The sequence below is a fragment of the Sapajus apella genome, unplaced genomic scaffold (genome assembly GCF_009761245.1).
Source record: "Sapajus apella isolate SASKATOON/1434 unplaced genomic scaffold, GSC_monkey_1.0 scaffold118, whole genome shotgun sequence".
Lineage (NCBI taxonomy): Eukaryota > Metazoa > Chordata > Mammalia > Primates > Cebidae > Sapajus > Sapajus apella.
The window spans coordinates 1,018,674-1,040,271 of NW_022437058.1; the positions used below are offsets into that span (position 1 = coordinate 1,018,674).

General features: G+C 45.0%; 1 protein-coding gene across 2 annotated transcripts in view; it reads right to left on the reverse strand.

Moving 5' to 3' along the window:
* The window catches only part of SHC3 (SHC adaptor protein 3), a 167,458-nt gene extending 146,216 nt beyond the window's left edge, over positions 1 to 21,242 (reverse strand). For both annotated transcript variants that reach the window (XM_032260413.1, XM_032260412.1), the window contains exon 1: positions 18,781 to 21,242. In XM_032260413.1, the coding sequence (XP_032116304.1) occupies positions 18,781 to 19,254 (474 nt within the window). In that variant the 5' untranslated portion in view covers positions 19,255 to 21,242. The remainder of the gene's footprint in view (positions 1 to 18,780) is intronic.
* Positions 21,243 to 21,598: the final 356 nt, after the last annotated feature.

Genomic DNA, 21,598 nt, shown 5'->3' on the forward strand with positions numbered 1-21,598 from the left:
CACAGCTAGAAGCCTTGGAAGCTGGCAGAGACAAGATGCAGACTCTTTCCCCGGAGCCTTCAGAACAAATGAGTAAATGAGCCCTGCAGATACCCTGACTGTGGTCCTGTAAGTCTCAGGGCAAACTTCTCACCTCCAGAACTGTAAGATACATTTCTCTTGTTTTAAGCCACTAAATTTGTGGTCATTTGTTAGATTAGCAACAAGAAAACAAATATATTGCCAAACTGTTTTTTCAATTTTTGTCAATCTTGCTAAGTTTAACGATTTTTTTAAATTTCAGGATCTTGCCCAGGATTGAGTGCAGCGGTGCAATCATGGCACACTGCAGCCCCCAACTTCTAGGTCCAAATGCTCCTCCTCCCTCAGCCTCCTGAGTAGCTGGAATTGGCACTCTGCCACCACACCAGGCTAATTTTTTAAAACTTTTTTTGCAGAAATAGGATCTGGCTCTGTTGCCCAGGCTGCCCTCGAACTCCCAACCTCAAGTGATCCTTCCAACTTGGCCTACCAAAGTGCTTGGAATATGTATAGATGTGAGCCACCATCCTCAGGCTGTTTAATCTATTTTGTCAAATTTTTTTTCCAAAAAAAATCTGATTGTGGTTTCATTGATTTTTTTTTTTTTTTTTTGAGACAGAGTTTCGCTCTTGTTACCCAGGCTGGAGTGCAATGGCGCGGTCTCGGCTCACCACAACCTCCACCTCCTGGGTTCAAGCAATTCTCCTGCCTCAGCTTCCCGAGTAGCTGGGACTACAGGCGTGCGCCACCATGCCCAGCGAATTTTTGTATTTTTAGTGGAGACGGGGTTTCACCATGTTGACCAGGATGGTCTCGATCTCTTGACCTCATGAGCCACCCACCTCGGCCTCCCAAAGTGCTGGGATTACAAGCGTGAGCCACTGTGCCCAGCCTCATTGATTTTTTAATTGATTTCCTATATTTATTTTTTTTTAATTTCTGCTTTTATCTTTCTCATTTACTTCCTTCTGCTTGCTTTAACTCTTTGTTTTAGTTTCTTGTGGTAGTTGGATTATTGTTTGAAGAACTTTTTTCTTAGGTAAGCATTTGGTGCTATAGATTTTCCGCTTTGCACTGTTGTTATGTCTCACATATTTTGACATATGGTAGCTTCATTTACATTCAATTCTGTGTATTTTTTGTATTTCCTTTGAAGCTTCTCCTTTGTCTCATTAATTATTTGCAGCCATGTTGTTTAATTTCGAAGTATGGAGATTTTGTTACTGTTTTTCTATTATCAATTTAATTCCATTTTAAATTTAATTCCATTGCAATCAGAGTACATGCTCTGTATGACTTTAATTCTTTTAGATTTGGTTATATTTGTTTTATGACCTAAGACATGGTCTATCCTGGTAAATGTTTCATGGATACTTGAAAAGAATGTTTATTCTGCTGTGATTTTGTGGAAGGCTCTATGTATGTCTATTAGATCCTGTTGGCTGATTATTTTGTTCAGCTTTTGTCCATCCTTGTTGATTTTCTGTCTAGTAGTTCTGTCAGTTGCTAGTAGTATCAGTTACTAGATTATTCTGTCTAGTGGGCTGTTGAAGTCTCCCACTATAATTGTGGATATATACATGCTTTCTTGTTATGGTTTCTGTTACCATGCTTTTCTGACTCAACAATTCCTTGTAAATATCTTTTTAAATCAACTGTAATAGGACTCTAGCTCACTTTTAAAAATGGATACATAGTATCCCATAGTGTAAATGTACCAGAATTTACCCTACCATTCTATAGTGTGACATTTACATTGTTGGGTGAGTGACATAATTCCTAATGACAATTCCACTGGCTTTCTAAATTACAAGTCTGAATTTTGATGACAGAGGCTGAAAGTCAGAAACTCAGAGTAGTTAAGTGGACCATAGCAAATAGTAGGGAATAGAAGGGTAGACATGAGTCTGTATTGAGCCTTTTGAGAAAAGAATGTGTGACTTTGAAAACCATCGGTAATTCCACTTGTAGGTCATCATAAGCCATAAAGAAAGCTCTACCATTGTTTCTTTAAAAAAGAATAGTGGTATCTTAGCAAAGATTAAATTATCTCTTAGTCATGTAGGCATATGAACTGAAGACCCAAATTATTCTTAGGATAGGACAAAACTCTGCAGATAGAATATACACCAACTCTGGCCAACACAGTAACTCAACCTTATTCCTTACTATGAGCAGGGTGTCTTAAATTTAATTTACAAACCAGAACGTAAAAAGTAAGAGAATCTAAATATAGTGAGATTACAACTGTTGAGGAAGTGAGAAATGTTTGGCTTGGAGAAGGGGAGGCTAAGGAAAAAAACACCCCTTTAGCCACTTGAAGGACTGTCATCCAGTAAGGAAAGAGCTCCATTCTGCAGGGCTTGAGAGGGCAAATGTCAGCCAGATGGAGGGAGATTGTATTAGTCAGGGTTCTCTAGAGGGACAGAGCTAATGGAATAGAAATATATATTTATAAAGAGGGTTTTATTAAGCATTAACTCACATGATCATAAAGTCCCACAACAGGCCATCTGCAAGCTGAGGAGCATGGAGAGCCAGTCTGAGTCCCAAAACTGAGGAACTTGCAGTTGGATGTTCATGGGCAGGAAGCATCCATCACGGGAGAAAGATGTAGGCTGGGAGGCTATGCTAGTCTAGTCTTGTCACATTTTACTGCCTGCTTTACAGTCTAGCCACACTGGCAGCTGATTAGATGGTGTCCACCCAGATTAAGGGTGGGTCTGCCTTTGCCAGCCTACTGACTCAGATGTTCATCTCTTAGGGCAACACCCTCGCAGACACACCGAGGATCGATACTTTGCATGCTTCAATTCAATCAAGTTGACAATCAGTATTAACCGTCACAGAGGTCATGGAGTGCAAGGCATGGTGGCCAGCAACATGCTGGTCACTTCATTCAATAGGGAGCTCCTGGCCATAGGAGGACCTCACACAGAGTCTGCTTCCCAAAGATTTTAACCCTGAATGAGTGCATTCCAACTCTAAGGTGCTACAGTCCGTGTTACAGATAAATGACAGCTAATATGTAGTGTCAGGTGTCCCTGACTACAGCCAGTCTTCAGTAGCACATCTTTCCTATCCCCTTGGCAAACCCTGGGCACTCTCCCACCTCCAAAGAGCTTCTCACTCTGATTTTCCTGCTGTGAGCACCCTCCACTCCTCCACCTACCCAGATCTGAATAGTCCTTCTAGACCCATAATAAATCCCACCTCCTCTGTGAGGCCTTTTCTGATAACCCCAGCCCACCACTGATCTCTTACTGCATAATTAACACCTATTTGGAACATAGATTTTTTTTTTCCTTTTCTACTGAATTAAAAGTTCCTTTTAGGCAATCACCCTGCACCTCTTTAACAACCTACAATACCCTCCACAGAATAAGACGTGTAATTGAGCCTTCAAAGAATACTTGTTGATCCATTCATTTGCCCTTTTCTTTTTCATAAATCCATGTAATTTTAATTAGAGGTGGGGCAAGTAAAAGTGTTAAGGGGTTAAGCTTTCTGTTTGGAAATGTGCTGGTAAAATTTGGCTATACAATGTTTTAACTTAATAATGATCTCTCATGGCTATCATTAAAGTTGAGTCTCTTACCGAAGCCTTCCTGTAATTAGGTGTCAAGAGAAAGGACAGAAGAACACAGAATTCAAGGGTCTGCTAATAATGCTTTCCAACTACCGAATAGCTTTTAAAGATTTTGGGTGGGCTGTGGCATACGTATTAGAAGGATCAATTACCAAGGAATTTACAAATAGAACAGAGTTCAAAATGTGCCTCCATGGAATTATGTTCTTAATCCCCAGCAGTATACAAAGAGGCCCCAGGTCACCTTCTGGTCCAGCTACTGTTGATCAGGCACATCCCCCAGTGCCCTGGAGCCACTCTCATTCCCCTGTCATAGGTCACATATTAAGTATTCATCACTGCTCCTTCTCAGAGAAGCCTTGGGAGAGGCTGGCTGATAGAGTCTGGATCTGGTCCCCACTCAAATCTCATGTTGAAATACAATCCCCATTGTTGGAGGTGGGGCCTGGTGGGAGCGGATAGGCATACAGGAGCAGGTTTCTCATGACTGGTTTAGCACTACCCCGCCGTGCTGTCCTCGTGAAAGTGAGTGAATTCTCATGAGATCTGGTCATTTAGAAGTGTCGGTGCCCTCCCTCTCTCTCTCTTGCTCCTGCTTCTGCCATGTGCCTGCTCCCGGCTTCACCTTCTGCTGTGAAGCCTCCCCAGAAGCCGAGCCAACATCACGCTTCCTGTACAGCCTGCAGAAGCCTGAGCAAGTTACACCTCTTTTCTTAAAAATTACCCAGTATCGAGTATTTATTCACAGCAATTTGAGAACAGGCTAATACATCGACTGAACACCCATCCCAAAATCCATGGCCTTACATCATGTCCTCGTCAGCTCAGGCTGCCATAACAAATATACCACAGACTGGATGGCTTAAAATTACAAAGATTTATTTCTTATTCTGGAGTCTGGACATCCTAGATCAAGGTATTGACAGATTCAGTGTCTGATGAGGACTTGCTCACTGGTTGCAGTAGACTGTCTTCTTGCTGCATCTTTACATAGCAGAAAGAAGGCGAGCAAGCTCTCTGGGATCTCTTTTATAAGGGCACTAATACCATTCACAAAAGCCCCACCCATATGACCTAATCACCTCCCAAAGGCCTCACCTCCTAACACCATTGAATTGGGGGTTAGGATTTCAATAGAGGAATTCTGGGAGGATACAGACACTCAGTTCATAACACATCACATACCACAATTCATGGTCTGATGCCACACACATGTAAGCCCATTTCGATTATGGTTTCCCTGACAGTGGGGACCATTCATCCAATTCATCTTGGATTCTCAGGGGCTCCAGGACTGGGCATCTGGTAGAGTCTCACTTCATATGGATCAACTTGAAGCCTACAGAGTTCTGGAGACCCTGAGCAGAGGGCACCAGTTGCCCAAATGGGAGAGGCAGGAGAGAACATTTGCTTATGTGAGCTGAGTCTTGAAAGCTAAAGAGCATTAATTGGGGCCAAGATGAGGACAGAGGGTCCCAGAGGGGAAAAATTTGAACTATCCCAAAAGTGCAACTGGTTTGGGAGAAAACAAGTTTCTCAATATGGTTGGAGGATCGGGGTAGGAGCACAGGAGATGAGACTCCAGAAGTAAAGTGAGGCCAGACTGAAAGTTTTTACACTCATAGTAAGGAATTTGGATTGAATTCTGTAAGCAAGGCAAGCAAGCAGCAGAGAGATTTTAATTAGGCAGATGAGATGACAGACATGTATTTTAGAAAGATAAATAATTCACCACATTTACAGAAAAAGGTGAAAATGCATATTTATCTTACTAGATGCTGAAAAAAAACCCTGATATAATTCAGCAACCATTTCAGATTTCTCAAAAACTAGGATAATAGGAAAATTTTCTTAACTTGTAAAAATGTATATAATAATAAATGTTCTTGATATTTGAATACAGAAGAGCTCACTTTGTAGCCAGGAGCAAGAAAGCAGCCTTCACCAATAAAGCTGATGACGGACTGAAGACCCCAGCCAAGGCAATAAGAGAAAGAAAGGATTAAACTTATGATACACACAGTGAAAAATATCTCCCCAATGGAACGATGAATATAGAAGAATATTTACTATTTTATAATTTGTGAGAAAGTAGAAACTGTCTCCCTATCTAACAACAGGGAACTGTTGGGATAAATTTTAGTTCACCAATAATTTGAGTGCCAAGTAAATGCCCAAAAAAATGAGACAGAATTATAGGTACTAATATTGCAAGATCGTCAAAGCATATAAAATGAGAAAAGCAAGTCACAGAGCAATATACGTAGAATGTTTTGTGTTGTGTAAAAGAAAAGATGAAAAAAAGAAAAGAAAAAGACTGTGTGTGTGTGTGTGTGTGTGTGTGTGTGTGTGTGTGTGTGTGTGTTTATACATAGCAGGTCCTTGTTGGGGATTATCTCTGAGAGGAATAAAGTTAGAAATGTCAGGAAGATAGCTCAGAGGAAACTTTCAGTTTCCACCCCAAACATTTGTGTATTGTTCAAAACATTTCAGAGAGACCATATCATTTTTTTTTCTCTAATTTAATAAGAAGAGTCTTTCCCAAAGCAATTTTCTGGCAAGAACAGTAGATTATTGCAATCATCAAGGCAAAAAAAAAAAATGGTGAGGGCATGAATCAGGATAAAAGGAAGGAAAAAGAAGAAAAACTTGAAACCTTTAGACATGGAAATGAGGTTGGTGACTGAACAGATGTAAGGGGCATAGGAAAAGGAAGTGTTCAGGGAGGACTTGGTGGGCTCAGATTTGGGGAGAGGGTGAATAGTAACACATGAACAAGAAACAGATGCCTGAGAGAAAGAACGTGAATTTATTTTGAGACATGCTACACTTAAGAGGCCCCGAAATGGTGGATGGGCAGGTTGCACTGCCATGAGCGACACAGCCCTGGGTAGATGTTTCAGTAGCCTTTATCCCATGACGCTTGTCTCCACTTCCGTCATCACACCTAACTGTTCCCCAATTGTCTCTACTTTCATCCTCACCTTTGCAATCATTTCTCCACACAGAAGAAAGAATAATCTTTTGGAAAATTGCCAGTGGCTTCCCACCACACTTGCCAAAGTCCAGTGAGCTGCAGGTCTGACCCCACAACCTCTCTGGTTCCACTCGCTCCAGCCACACAGGCGCACTCTGCTTCTGTCACCTCCTCTAGATGGGCCCACACACTCATGCACTGATACTTACACACACATGTCCCACCCACCTGCCAGATAATCCCACTCATTATTTAGGGCTCCGTTTCAGTATCATCTCCTGAGAGAAGCCGTCCTTGATTTCCACGTCACCACGACTAGTGTGACCCCTGGTGTTTTCTCTCCTCCGTCTCCCCCACTGGCACTGAAGGAGCAGGGAGCAAACAATTCACCACTTTATCCCCAACCCTAGCTCAGGCCTAGCACAGAATGGAGGCTCAATAGATACCCATTGAGTGAAACAATTGATTAAAAAATTGATGAAGGAATGCACTAATGAATGAATGGACAGATGGATGAATGGGAAGGGCAAGGCTGGAAAAAATTCAGAAACAAAAATGGGAAGGCAGGAGGACTGCATAAGAACCAAAGGAGAAGACACATCAAGGCCAAGACTGGGGAGTCCTCCAGGGGAAATGCTGTGAGCCAACAGCACAGGGGTCTGCGGGGAGGTCCGTCAGGCTGCAAAAGAATCAAAAAGGGGTTTAGCTTTTGTACAAGGGGGCACTGATGAACCTTTTCAAGATCACTATCCATGGATGGGGAGAAGCCGATCACTGCACGTTGATGTGAATCAGAGAAGGAGCCAAGTGGGAAGGAAAGGAAGCGCAGGGAGGAAACAGGGCTTCGAGTGGAGGCAGGATGGAGGGAAGGCCGATTCAGGGTGGAGCAGACCTCAGGAGTGTGTCCCTCTCTCTGTATATTTAATTATAAGAAAAGCAAAGGTAATAAGTACTAAAAATGCAGCACCTCCTAATTATTGTATTACACATTGCTGTCATCTACACGGTGAGCTTGAGTCCACTGTACCACGTGGTGTAGACTCTACCAGCTGAGCTACTGCACTCCTCTTCCCGTCTCCCAGTGCCAGTGGGGTAGCCACTCTTCACAGCACAAAAACTGGAGAAACTTCAAATCAAGACTTTTTTGTCCCGAGAGCCAGATGTTAACTATTAGCCAGCACACCACGCCCTGGGGGTCCAGCAGGAGGGAAGAAGGGAGAAAAGCAGAGAAAGGGAGGGAAGGAGGGAGAGAAGGAGGGGGGAGGGAGAGCAATGAGGGGGGCAGAGGTTGTGGTCAACACCTGGGCATCAGAATTCTCCCCACTGGCTGTTATTTGTGAGTCTTATTTTCTCCTCTCACCTGAGTTAATAAGTCGCTCTGCAAATGAGGTTCTTAGGTTCTTATCTATTACAGGAGTTGCTACTTCCAGTGAAAAAAGTCACAGCTCAGTTCTCTAGATAGTGCGGTCATCACCTCCTTACAAACAACAATCCTTAAAGAAGCAGTTTCTCTATCCCAGAGACCAGAGGAGACCCTGGAGAGCTCAGCCCTAGGAAGGGGTGAGGCATGCTGACCAAGCAAGGGGTACAATGATTCCATCAGTCATACGCACATGGAAAGTCAGAGGATGGAGGCAGGCTTCTCAGCATGTGGGGAGCAGGAGGGACTCAGGGGCACCTGCCTGGCCCCGGGCCCTGCCAGCTCACCCACCTGACCAGTGACCTTCCATTCTCAGCCCAGCTTCCCAAGAGGTGCCACCCTGCCTAGTTCCATTTTCTAATATTACTTGTTTCCTATTTGTTCTTAAATTTGGTCAAAGCCAAATAGAAGCATACACTGACATACTTTTTAGAACTTCCATGACAGCAAATCTTAAATTGAGAAAAATCACATCAATAAATGATTGTTATTGTTTGCAAGTTAGGGGGAAAGCCCATGGCTTTTTTATTTTACTGGTGAAACACCTTGATACAAAAACGTGTTTCCCTTCCCGGGTGACTCTGTCTCCAGCTGTGACTCAAAAGCATCAATGTAAGGTGGCTACATGTCCTGATGCTGGGCTTGGTCCCCTCAAGGGACCATGTCAGGTGTGATTCCAGCGGCAGGTGGCCACCCGTGCCCCCACACCCTGAGCCAGCTTGAGAACCGCAGCCATGGGCCCTAGTGGCTTAGCCCCATAAAGACCTACTCACAGCTCCCTTTGTGAGCAGAGTCACAGTTTATCCATCTTATAGCTGAGACCCGTACTAAAGCATCTATCCATAGTAAACCCTCAACAAACATCTGAGGAATTTTTTTTTTTTTTTTGAGACAGAGTTTCACTCTTGTTACCCAGGCTGGAGTGCAATGGCACGGTCTCGGCTCACTGCAACCTCCACCTCCTGGGTTCAGGCAATTCTCCTGCCTCAGCCTCCTGAGTAGCTGGGATTACAGGCACGCGCCACCATGCCCAGCTAATTTTTTGTAGTTTTAATAGAGACGGGGTTTCACCATGTTGACCAGGATGGTCTCGATCTCTTGACCTCGTGATCCACCCACCTCGGCCTCCCAAAGTGCTGGGATTACAGGCGTGAGCCACTGCACCCGGCCCATCTGAGGAATTTTTAACTGTTTCTCTATTTGATGCCCACATCAGTAATAAATCCAAATAGTAATAAAATCTGAGACTCTTTCAGGCAAGTTTATTTGATCATTTCTTATCCCAAATTTCCATATTTTTAGGAAATAGAAATCCCTACAAGTGGTTCAGGTCCACTAGTGGCCACTCTAGAAAAAACTTCAGGAGTTTATGCATGTTTCAGAGGGTGAATTGTATATGTCCACTTGACTAAAACATGAGATGCCCAGATATTTGGTTAAACATTATTCTGGTGTGTCTGTGAGGGTTTTTTCCTTTTTGATAAAAATAACATTTGAATTAGTAGTAAACTGAATAAACAGATGGCCCTCCCCAGTTTGGGTGGCCCTTGTCCAATCAGTTGAGGGCCTGAATAAAGCAAAAAGGCTGACCCCTCCCCTCGATAAGACAGAATTCCTCTTGTGGGGCTGTCTTCAAGCTGGGACATTATTTTTTTCCAACCTTCAGATCAAACTGAAACTTTGGCTTTTCCTGGATGTCAAGCCGGCCAGCATCAGAACTGGAACGGACACCATCAGCTTTCCTGGGTCTGGCTCAACCTGCAGATCTTGGGACTTGCCTGCCTCCAAAATTACGCAAGCCAATTCCTTATAATAAATCTCTTTTGTCATAAGAAATTCTTGGTTCTATTTCTCTGAAGAACCCTGACTAATACATTAAAAACAACTTGGGAGAACACCCATTTCCAGAAGGCTCCTCTGACACTGAATGCCAGACATTATGCAGCAGAGGCTGGGAGGTGTGACTCCCACCTCCCCACCTGAGGGCTAGGAGGCCTGCCCCTCCTCACAGCTCACAGTGCTTCCCAGGGAATAGAGAGTCAAATGCAGGATGTCTGAGCACGCTCGGGACCCTGGACCACTTGGCCATATTTGGGCTTAATCACTGTTAAGCCCAAGCTGCAACCTGTTAGTCAAAAAGATGGTGTGCCCTCCAAGCACTGAGACGGAGGCGCCACCCAGACCTGCACAATTCTAGAGCTCCACTAACACCACTTGTACGTTCATTCCTGTAGGACAATCACCACGTGCCAGCTTGAGGCCCTCATTCCCACTGCATGAGGAGTGCCTTCATGTCTAGAAGGAATTTGGACATCCAGACCACCGCTTGACCCACACCAGGGCAAAGCCAGGCCCACACAAGTCCGCAGAGGAGCAACAGGCAAAGCCTGCAAGTCTGGAAACTGCTCCTAAATAGAGCAGGGTGGGGTGGGGTGCAAATGGCACTGATCTGGTGACTGTTAAAATTGGGTGGCGGGTGATGTCTATCTGGGCATTCATTTTACCATTCTCTTTATTTTGTTGTGTTTATATGCTTTGTATGTTGATGTATGTTTTTATGTTGATGTATGTTTTAAAATCCTCATCATAAATGCTTAAATTTTATAAAAGAGTGGTTGACAGGCATGTTACAAGGTTGGCAAGTGACCTTGCAAGGTAGGCAGGGCTGTAAGCAGAGGAGGTGGAGATCGGCGTGAGGTGGGTTAGGCTCCCTCACCCCTCCCGCCAGGTCAGGGATGGGCAGGGCAGGATGAATGGGCTCAAGGCTCTTTCTCTTGCTGCCAGTTTTCAGGGGCCTTTCCTGATGAGTGTGTTGTGGAGGCCTTATCCTTGGGAAGACCAGAGGCATCCAAACCAAGACTCAAGGAGGGAGAGGCAGCACTAAACCCTGGGTGGTGAGGGTCTCTTTGGGATTCGACATGGTACACCCCAGGAGCACATTCAGGAACTAAACCATGTACCTGGCATGGGCCAGCCTGTATTTCTGCCAGCCTGAAGCAGAGCACACGCAATCAAAATCAGCAAGAGGGGGCCACCAAGGCCAGAAGAGACATCTGCACTGCTCACTTTAATCCTAGAAAGATGCATGTGCAGGCCAGGCACAGTGGCTCATGACCGTAATCCCAGCACTTTGGGAGGCTGAAGCAGGCAGGTCACTTGAGGCCAGGTGTTCAAGACCATTCTGGGCAACATAGGGAAGCCTACAAAAAGTAAAACAATTAGCCAAGCATGGTGGTATGTGCCTTTGTGCAAGCTATTCGGGAGGCTGGGGTGGGAGGATCACTTGAGCCTAAAAGGTCAGTGCCATGATCATGCCCCTGGACTCCAGTATGGGTGATAGAGTGAGACTCCATCTCAAAAAAAATGCATATGCTAGGGAATAATGAAATACAGTTGGCCCTCCAAATTCATGAAAATATTTTTTCAAAATACATGATAAAAATAAGAATACAAAAATAAAAATAACATAAATAAAACAATGTAGTATAACAAATATTTGTATAGCATTTATATTATAATAGGTGTTAGTAATCTAGAGATAGTGTATTTAAAGTATGCAGCAGATGCGCATAAGTTATCTGCAAATACTGCACCAGTTTATATCAGGGACTTGAACATGCTCAAATTTTGGTATCCATGGGGGTCCTGGAACGAATCCCCCTCAGATCCTAAGGGATGACCGTACACAAACCCCTCATACTTCGCTTACATTTTGTCCATCTTCAGGAGGGGCAATAAGTCTTTGTGTGGGGCTGGGTCTTCCAGGCAAAGAATACTCAAAACAACCACGTTTTCATTGTTTCATCTTAAGCAATAAAAGCCTTCTGTGACTCCTTCTTTGGTAAAAACTGTAAGAAGCGCAGAATATATAGTACCTCTGCTAAATACCACCTTAGGGGAAAATTCCTTGTCAACAGAGTTAGAACCATGTTTCAATTTTTTTATTTGTTTTGGAAAAAAACAGAAAGTTTCTATTTGGGCAGTGGCACTGGAAATTTTTAATGTTTGCAAAGCAAAAGCAATATTGTCAGTAGATTGCCAAGCAATTATATTTAATGGAATTTGATAAAATGAAGTTTGTCAGAATGACCTCAGAGTAGAGAGCACTTCTGATGTGAGGCTGGGTGAAGGCCAAGTTCCAAAGTTTGAAGGGTTCATACAGGTTTAAATTATTGAAATTTGGAACGGACTCTTTGCTTCTTTTTCTGCCTATTCAGTAGACAAAAGTGAGCAAAACCTGTTTTGGGGGGTTCTCCACTTTGGGAAAACCATGCATTTCAGATGATGTCCAAGGATGGCTTCAAGTCTGAAGTAAGTCGCATTATCACAATGAGCATTTTGAACATTTTTCTTCTTGGTTTTGAGGAGATTCAGATATCCAGACAGCTGCTGGGGTGTCAGTCGCCCGGAAACTCCAAGGAGGACGGGGTAAGGCACCTGTTCAAACTGTCTCCTGGACTTCCCTTTTCTGCAGCTTCTCCCTCCAGCATCTAGGTTTCACTGCAGATCCTCACAAGCACCTGGGCTCATGGCTAGAAACCCAAATCTTCACTAGATGGCAGTGGCATTTGCCAGACCAGCTGTGGAGCAGAGCAAGGCATGTCTGAACCCAGAATCCATAGATCATAGAATCCATGGATCTAACTAAGCTGCTGCCACCTGCCTTAAAAAGAGACCCCAGCCAGAGCTTCCATCCAGATCTGATAAGATGCTCACCTACCAAGAAGAGCAGTGGTGGTCCCCTTTTCCAGGCATGTCCGGTGGTACAGAAGGGCTGGGGTATATCTGGCACCTTCTCACCTACTCTCTTCACAAAGATGAAGAAGACCAGCATGGCCTGTAACCATGGAAACACAGCCATTTGGCCCCTGGTATCTTGCTGAGGGTCAAGTGGTCCAAACAGGGATGCCTAATCCCTCCCACCGTAGTGTAACTGGTGCCACTCGGCTTGTTTTATAAGCATGACTGCTCTGCAACTCTGAAGTGGTCATTCAGGAAAAAGTCACCAATTCTAGCACTGGGAGACACGAGCTAATGACACATCAGTGGACTCCTGTCACAGTGTTGCTGTTTTGGTGGGGAGGGGAGAGGCGAAATCATAATGTGGTCAAAGTGGTTTGTTTGTTTTTCTTAACTTAATGGAAAATAAGTAATTATAAACTTGTAAGACCAAAACCAACTTGTAAGGCATATTGTACAGCTGCACACTCCCCCACACTCATCACACATCACACACACACACCACACACGCACACATCACACACACACATCACACATACACACACAGACATCTCTCTCTCTCTCTCACACACACACACACACACACACACACACACACTGGTCGACATCCACCCACTCAGTAGGCCTTTCCTCTGCTCATTGCCTCCCACCTTAAAGATATTATTTATCCACCACATATTGTAGTTCTTTTGTGATAGATTGCAAAATTGTTTTCTTGTCCTTTACCCAGGAAATACACATAACTGTTCATTTCTTTCTATTGCAACTGCAACCATTTTATTTATGAAATAAATAATTCACTAACTCTATTATCCTTGGGTATTTTCATTGAACATGCCGGCTCCTCCTTGTTGCTTCCCTCTGAGCCCCACTGTGGACTTCGGTCCTTGCACTCCAGGGTCCGGCCCTGGCCCCCAGGATCCAGCAGGTATCCACCAAGTGAGCATGCTCCTGATACTGCAGTGTGCTTCCCTGGTCTCACCTCTTGCAACTACATTAGATATTGGAGCAAAAAACGATATCAATCCTGATGCCATTATTTCCACCTTGGCCAGGCCCCCAACCCATAGAGGCCAACCCAACACTAGCACAACCCTGCCATCAACTTGCTGCGGGCGGGGACAGCCAGATCCAGAGAGGTGAGCTGACTGCTCAAGCCCCACTCTAAGGTGGCAGTGAAGCTGCAGCCCAGTGTCCTGCCTCTCAGCAGTCCAGGACCTTCACCAGGCCAGGTGTCTGCTCTGATGGCCCCTATCCTGAGCCAAGCACTACAGGCCAGCAGCACTGGCGCATCCTGCAGGGCAGGCCTGTTGGCTGGAAAGCCAGTCTTGCAAGTGGGTTCACGTGTTTGCAGTCAAGGCTTTCTGTTCCCAGGTCTCTGCTTTAGTGATATTAATCACATATTCCTCAAAACTATGACATACACTCAAAGGTAAGACATCGTGCGGAGGCAGAGGAGCAACCATCTGTTCTTTATAGGACAAAATTTTCATCGTAGCTTATCTTTTTCTTAAACATGAATATAAAAGAAATGACTGAGATAATTGGGTATTTCTAGAAATATGACATTTCCTATTTTCTAACAAGAAAGAAAACGGCCCCCATCCAAAGTCATCACAAGTCATCTACCTGTGGGCTGTGGGATGTGCGTGTTGTATGTGTATGTGGTATCTGTGTGGTCATGTGTGAGTGTGTGGTGTGCATGTACACATGTCTGGTGTGTATGTGTGATGTGTGTGAGGTATGCATGTGGTTTGTGTGCATGTGTGGGATGTGTATGTGCCTTTAAAACATCTATGCTGCGTCACATAAAAAGGGAGAATTCGCTATCCAGATCAAATTAATAACTATCTATTAATGTCAAAAGAAATTCTTAAACTATTTTTCAAACCATTTAGACTTTTACATGTGAGCCATCCATATTATAAGATTTTTAAACAATTTTGAGAAAAAAATCAACTTTTAAAATTCAACTCCACATCAAAAATAATTTTTCAGTCTAGAAGTAAAATAAAATTCTATATATTATAATAGAATTGATTATAGTTATTTTAATATAGTTAAAATAGCTCGTGAATGGTCTTTGCTCACAGTTACCAAAAGAATACAGCTCTGAGAAAATGAAAATTTAAGATATTTTTATACACTTGGTCAAGTGAAAAAAAATTAAGAATAAATTTTTGAGCTAATGTAATTTTTAAAGACCACCTATAAAAAGCAGTAGAGCATTTACAAATGAAGCAAATGATTTATACCACCCCAAATACCACTAGATGCACAAATGGGAGAAATAAAGTAATTTTGAAAGAGTCTTTGTAAAAACAAAGCTTTGTTCCAAATGGGGAACATATCAGGAAGGGTCCAGCAAATCAGGAAACAACGCAGAACTTTTCTGATGGTTAAATCTCCTATATATAGCTCGCCATTTTCACTGTCAGTAAACGTACAACACTCCATAAGCTGAAACCTATATAACTTCCCTGGAGCCGTCACAGGTGTTTATGAATGGTGTAATCTGCTGGCTCACTGAAGCTGATGCTGTTAGAATGGCTCTGAGCAGCGGGCACCTAAAACCATTGCTTTTAAATTGGGCCTCCTGATTCTTGCCCTTGGCACTTGGGTCAGTCCTAAATATGGTCGCTTCTTATCCTTTTGAAGTCTGTGCTGTGATGTGCTCTAAATAGGGGCCCTTCTTTTGGGGACCACACTGGGGCCAAAGGCAAAGCCGGTGCAGCCCACACAGCATTGCCTCCTGATCCAGCCTCCCACGCCAGCAGGCAGTTTCAAAGGTGAATGTCAAGGCTACGCTTGTCTTCAGATGGCCCAGTGGTTCTTTAAAAACGGAACCCCCGCCTCCTGTCCCCTGCACTGTTCCTGCTCCTCCCTACAGTTTCCCCACCGTGGATCTGAAGCTGGAGAAGGTGGAAGACCAGGATATTGCCTTTTGAACCTGCTAAAGACCAGCCGCCTCCTTGAGTGATTGGGGTCCTACCCAGTTTTGACTTTAGGATAAGATCATTTAAGTGTGGGCAGCACAATAATCAGTACTCATTTGTGTTTCTATCAGCCTTTAGGGAATATTAAATAGTTTTAAAATGGAAATTTAATGAAAATATTCATTGCTCTTTGCTTTTGGATTTTTCTTTTCTTTCAAGGGCATAGTTTCTTGTTCTTTCTCTTACGTCACCAAAAGAAAAAAAGGAAATGTCAGGTATACATAGGGGAGTAAAAAGGTGCTGCCAATGAGGCCCAACTGAAAGGAATAGCAACCTCCAGGCAGTGAAGCTGCAGCCTTCCTGTGTGCATAGCCCATTCTGCTTTTTAGCAGCAAACTCAATGATGGGCCAATTAGAAGTGCTTTGAGCTTTGAATTCTAGTGTTGCTCAGGAATGTCTTCCATTTTTAAATTTTAGGCTCTTCATTAATTCACATTATAAGCTGTTGCTCAAATAGTTTAATGTTTCCTAGATGATCAAAATTTACCAGACATCTGTATTTCCAGGCCCTGTTCTCAGATTAGGTTGAAATATTTTTCAATTATAATTTGTTTGTGTAATATTCTAATATCACCTGTAAGTAGGTATTTCTTTGAGAAGGGAAAATCTATTATACAGTATATAAATTTTCTAGGAAACTAGAAAACATTTGAGGGCTTTATTTTTAATTTAGAAAAAAAAATTACATTGAAGACAATAATTCATCCTTTCCCAAACCCTAAACCTTTAGATTTTACGACTGGTATCTACTCATATGATAAAGGCCCCTTTCTATCTACCAGAAATCTTTTAAAGTAAAGATACCAGTGGAACTATTCAAAAATTCTAAATAATGCCAATTTTTTTTTCAGTTTAATAATTTTTCAGTAAAGTAAGTTCATGGTTTTAAACTCAACATGGGCAATGTGGGAATTTGCACATGTGCACCAACAGAGGGCCATGTGATCATTTGAATCAAACATGCACATAAGAAACTGTCCTTTAGTGTCTGGTTTTCTCTCTGCATGATTTCAAACTTCTCCGGAAAAGTGGAGGACACTGACTGAGTTTATGTTCACATCACACCACCATTCACAGCGGCCAGTGAACAACGAAGCAAACCATGGACGGTGCAGAGCCCTAATTAATCACACCATGCACCGCCACCCATTACTGCAACCCCTTAAATATGACAACACAAAGTAATCCCAAGACACAGATAAGCTCTGTGCAGATCCAGCCCTTTGACTATGCATACTGCTGCTGATGCTGCCGGTAAGCCACAAACGTACAGCAACAGATTGTCGGTGGAGAGCTGTCTTATTTTAGTACATTCATCATGATTTTGCCACTTTTGACCTTTCAAACTGGATGCCTGCCTTCTTTCTTTACAAAGCCAAAGCAAAGCTCTAAGCAAAGTGATTAAAACAAAAATTGAAAGGCAAGTTTGAGAATTCTCCCTCAATTTGAAAACTGCTCTGTTTAATATGACAGGTACAAAAAGCTTTGCCAAGGTCTATTCCTCTATTCGAAATGTAGCCTTTTTAAAACAGCAATTATACTCACACTCTAGAAGTCAACACAACCTCAAAGCCACCAGGGGTTTTCGTTTGTTTGTTTGCTTGCTTTGGTATTTTTCTTTTTGGTTTTGGCCCCTGGTTACGTAATTTAAACAAGCAAAACAAGAAGAATCTTCAGTTCTCTTAAAAGAAACTCAACCAAATATGTATATTTTATGTTCATTTATATCCCTTTGGTAAAATAAAATAATTATACTTAGAAGCTAAAATCAAGATTAAATTAAAAGGCAGACTGAAAAGGTGACGAGGCCGTCTTCTAAGACCAATGGTCACATTCGTCTCTAAGTACTTTTTATATAGTTAAAGGCAACCCATAAAGTTAAGTATTTCTGTTAATGTTTTGGTTCCAAAATTACCAGATATTGCATTTTAACCTAAGGATATGTTCTGTCGGATTTTTAAACTGGAATCTGCAGCATTTACGGAATAGACATCCTGCAGGTTTCTCAGTGTTATTGAGGACACCGAGGGGATAGAGTTTGTGTCTCATTTCTTTTTCAATATAAAGCCATGCCTTGGAGTGGCAGGATTGTAATACTGCAACTTCCAACCTTAACCCCTTGTTCAGGGGAGGTCTGTTTGGCTGTGGAGGCTGGTAAAGCTCGGGGCTGCCCAACGGACAGAAGGAAATAACCGCGTGGCAGATTACTTGCACGCTGCTGAGAATTTTTCCTTAAATATCATAGCACGCTTGCATAAGGGTGGAATTTTATGGACTACATCGTGATTTTATCATCTTTGTGTTGGAGGAAAAAAACTCCTTTCCAGCCTGTGGCTTCTAGCTCAGCGCCCTCGTTCCTTTTTAGCACATTTAAATGGAAGACTACAGTCACCAGAAAAGTAGTCCCAGAATTCTTGTTCCGCTGCTGTAAACCAGAATCTTTCCTTAAGGAATGAAAGACAAACCCAAAGAAAACCTGGCCTGGGTGAGAAAGTAGAGCCCGTCGAAGAAAAAGCAACACAGCATTTGGCCTGCTCTGCAAGGAGCTGGGAATTCTTGCTGCGGGGAGAAGAAGGTGCCCACCCTCCCGCCGGGGAAGACACAGCAGGAGTAGGGCCACTCCGTGCTCTCTCCTTCCCGGGGCTGCCCAGGTCTCCGCAGCGTGTTTCCTAGATACTAGGCAGGCCGGACCCCCGCTGTCCAGGACTGGGCGCCCACGACACGGGCCGGACATCTGGTAAGCCAGGTGGCAAAGGCGTGCCAAAAAAGTGGAGCCCAGGGAAAATCGGGACCAAGCGGGTCACCCGAGTGGTAAACCTTTTCCCAAAGGATGCGGGAAAAGCGCATTTGTAGTTCCCTCCTCACCGCTGTCAAGCTAGCTGATTACTAAGGAGTGCGCATTTTCTTGCCTCTAACGTGACAGTCGCGGGTGCGCCCAGCACCCCGGGCTTCAGGGAAGGAAAGGGTCTGCCCCGAACTGGCCCCCACCCAGACCCGGGGACCCCCGACCCCCAGGGCGGCCCGCGCCTGCACCCACCTTGACCACGTAGGTGACTCCGGGCCCCAGCACCTGATCGCTGGCGTGCGGCGCCCCCCGAGGGGGCCTGGGCAGCGGCTCGTCGCCTGGCCGGCCTTTCCTGGCGGCGTTCATGGCCGGGGCGCGGGGCGCCGGGGGCGCGCTGCCGTCCGGGGCTGCCAGGCTGGGCGCGCTGCAGCTGCCGGAGAGCCGCGCGCCCGCCCGCTCCCGGGCGGCCGACGACAGGCCGCGGAGGCCGGAGCTGGAGAGTTTCAGGTGGGACACCTTGTGGAGCAGGTGGCCCAGGCTGCCGGGCCCATCGTCGGGCGCCTTGCGCAGCGCCTCGCCGGACACCAAGTAGGGAGCCGCCGCCGGGGTCGCGCGCGCCGCCGAGACCTTGCCTCCGCCGCCGCTCACCGACAGACTGTGGAGAAGGTCATCGACCGATGTCACCGAGTCATTCCTGAAGCGGTTGTACTTGGTGCGTGGAAGCATGCCCCTCCGTGGGCTCGCTGCATCCGCCCGGGCGCTGCTGGTGCCGGCCCCGGCGCGGGCTGCCGCGCATAGCAGGCGAGCCACTGTCCCCGGAGCGGGACGGAGAGTGGGGGCTCCGGGACAGCCTTCTGGAGAGGGAGAGCAGAGCACGAGGATGGTGCCCTCCCACCATTAAAAACCAGCACAGCAACGGCCGCGCAGCCCCGGCCCGGGAGACCGCTGCTTGGGGTTGCACGTTTGCTTTGCAAAAGTCATAGTTGCCTCTGATGGAGCGCCCAGCTGCTTGGGGCTGCTCACAGCAAAAGCATGACTCACTCTGAGAGGAGACCCTTCTCAACAAAGGCTCGGTGAGCACTGCAAATCACTTCCTGTAGCAGAAAAAAAAAAAAAAGGAAAAAAGAAGAAAAAACGACATCCACCCGCTGACAGCACACTAGAGCCAATCAATTCTCAAATTTCCTTTTTCTACCTTCCCAGAGATTTCCTTCCAACCTTTGATTTTTCACCTTCCCATCCCCCTCACTCTGCATTTGTGCCAAAGGTAAATCCAATCCAGTTCCTTCAAATCTTCAAATGAACTTTCTGAAACCCATTATTCTGTTAGGTTTTGCTCGTCCCTGCTCAGCCCATCTGTGTGAGCCTGTAAAAGTGTCTAACAGCGATGCGTTAAAATGTGACGAAGGCTTTTTAAGAATCAGATCTTCAGCGAATCCTGATGAATCCTGACTTGGAAGGCAGCAGGAATTTTTAAATAGAAAAAACAAAAAGGATATTCACCCCCAGGTGAACATAAAATACCAGTTTCCTGGGTTTTTCTTTTTCTTTTCAAATGAACAGAGCAGCAATGACAAGTGTCTTTGTGGCAATGCAGTTCCTCAAAAAAAACAAAATCTGCATATGAACTTCTGCACAGTGCCAATCAAGGGGTCTTCCCTGCTAATTTACAGCAGTCTTTCTCAGCCAGGGTTAAGTTGAATATCCACTTCCAAAAAAGAATAGTGCTGCTTTGACGAGTGGCTACAGGCTCCAGAAATCCATTCCAAAAAAGGGGCTGCATTTGAAGCTTTATCCCTACTGAATGTGTTTAAGGTCTGGAAAAACGCCTAAGAGATGCTGCAAATACATTTCAGTGTTCCTTCGGTTGCTGCTTGCAACCCTGCAGTCAGGAAGGAAAAAATGCAGCTGTTCTCATTGCACATCAAATCCGCAGGGGGGAAAATATGCCTTCTTTTCAGGAGTCAGGCTCGGGCTTGCAAGTAAAATGCACAGGCCTTCTTCCTCTCAGTTAAGAGAGCAAGGCTTTCGCCGTCCCCAAGGGTCTGCCCGAGACTGAAGCTGACTCTTGACCTCAGTGGGCTCTGCCAGGCTTCCTCATGCATTTAAGATCACCTGCTCCACAGTGAAACACTCACTATCAAAGTTTTCCCGCAACTTCCGAGCAAGAGAATAAATTCACCTCTAGCGCACTCTCAGGTCACCCTGAGTCCTCTCACGCCCATGACCGAACATGTGGGGCAGGTGAGGTCCCCAGTCTTGAACCCTGCTCTGCGGAGCAGCGTTTAAAGAGCACCACTCATGGCGGGCGAGCGGGTGAGGCCAACCACTAGGACGCAGGAGCGCAGAGGAGCCGCGGCGTCCCCGGCACAGGAAGCGCGTCCCCACGGCTCGCCTCCTGTGCCGCAGCCCTAGCAGAACAGCCACACGGCCCTCATTTGTTCCCTTCCCCTGGCTTGCATAGCAACAGCAATTGCACACCCCATAGAAGATTTTGATGGTTATCAGAGTCCTCCCCAGATCTGAAGCGAAACAGCCCTATCATTCCCAAAGCGAGATCTTCATTAGATGCAGACAAAAACAGCAAAATGTGAATGAAATGCTGTTTGTGTGAATGAAAAGGCTAGCGAGCGAGCCAGCGTTTCTGTGAATGAAGCAGGGCCTTGCAGCCGGTGCCAGGCAATCCCCTGGGCTCCAGCGGCCTCAGCCAATGAGCGGCCGCCCCGATGACTCATTCAACAAAGGCTTGCTCAATAGTGGAAGATTCCATTTCAATCAAAGGCGGGATCTTTTATCCAACGGCAGTGTGGGAAAAAAAATAAAAAGAAAAAACCACCCAGTGGATTACAAAGATACGGGGAGGAAGAGGCCAGCTGCTATGGAAAGGAAAAGCTAGTTTTGCAAGGGAATTCGAGATCCCTTGGTCAGGTCTGAGTGAGAAGAGGGTCTCTCTTGGAGGTGAGCTGTGCCCCTAAACTTTCATTCAGCCGTTCATTTACATCAAGGAGCAACCATGAATGTGCCACTCGTTCAGCTTTTATTATGAATGCACATTGAATGCACGTTCAAA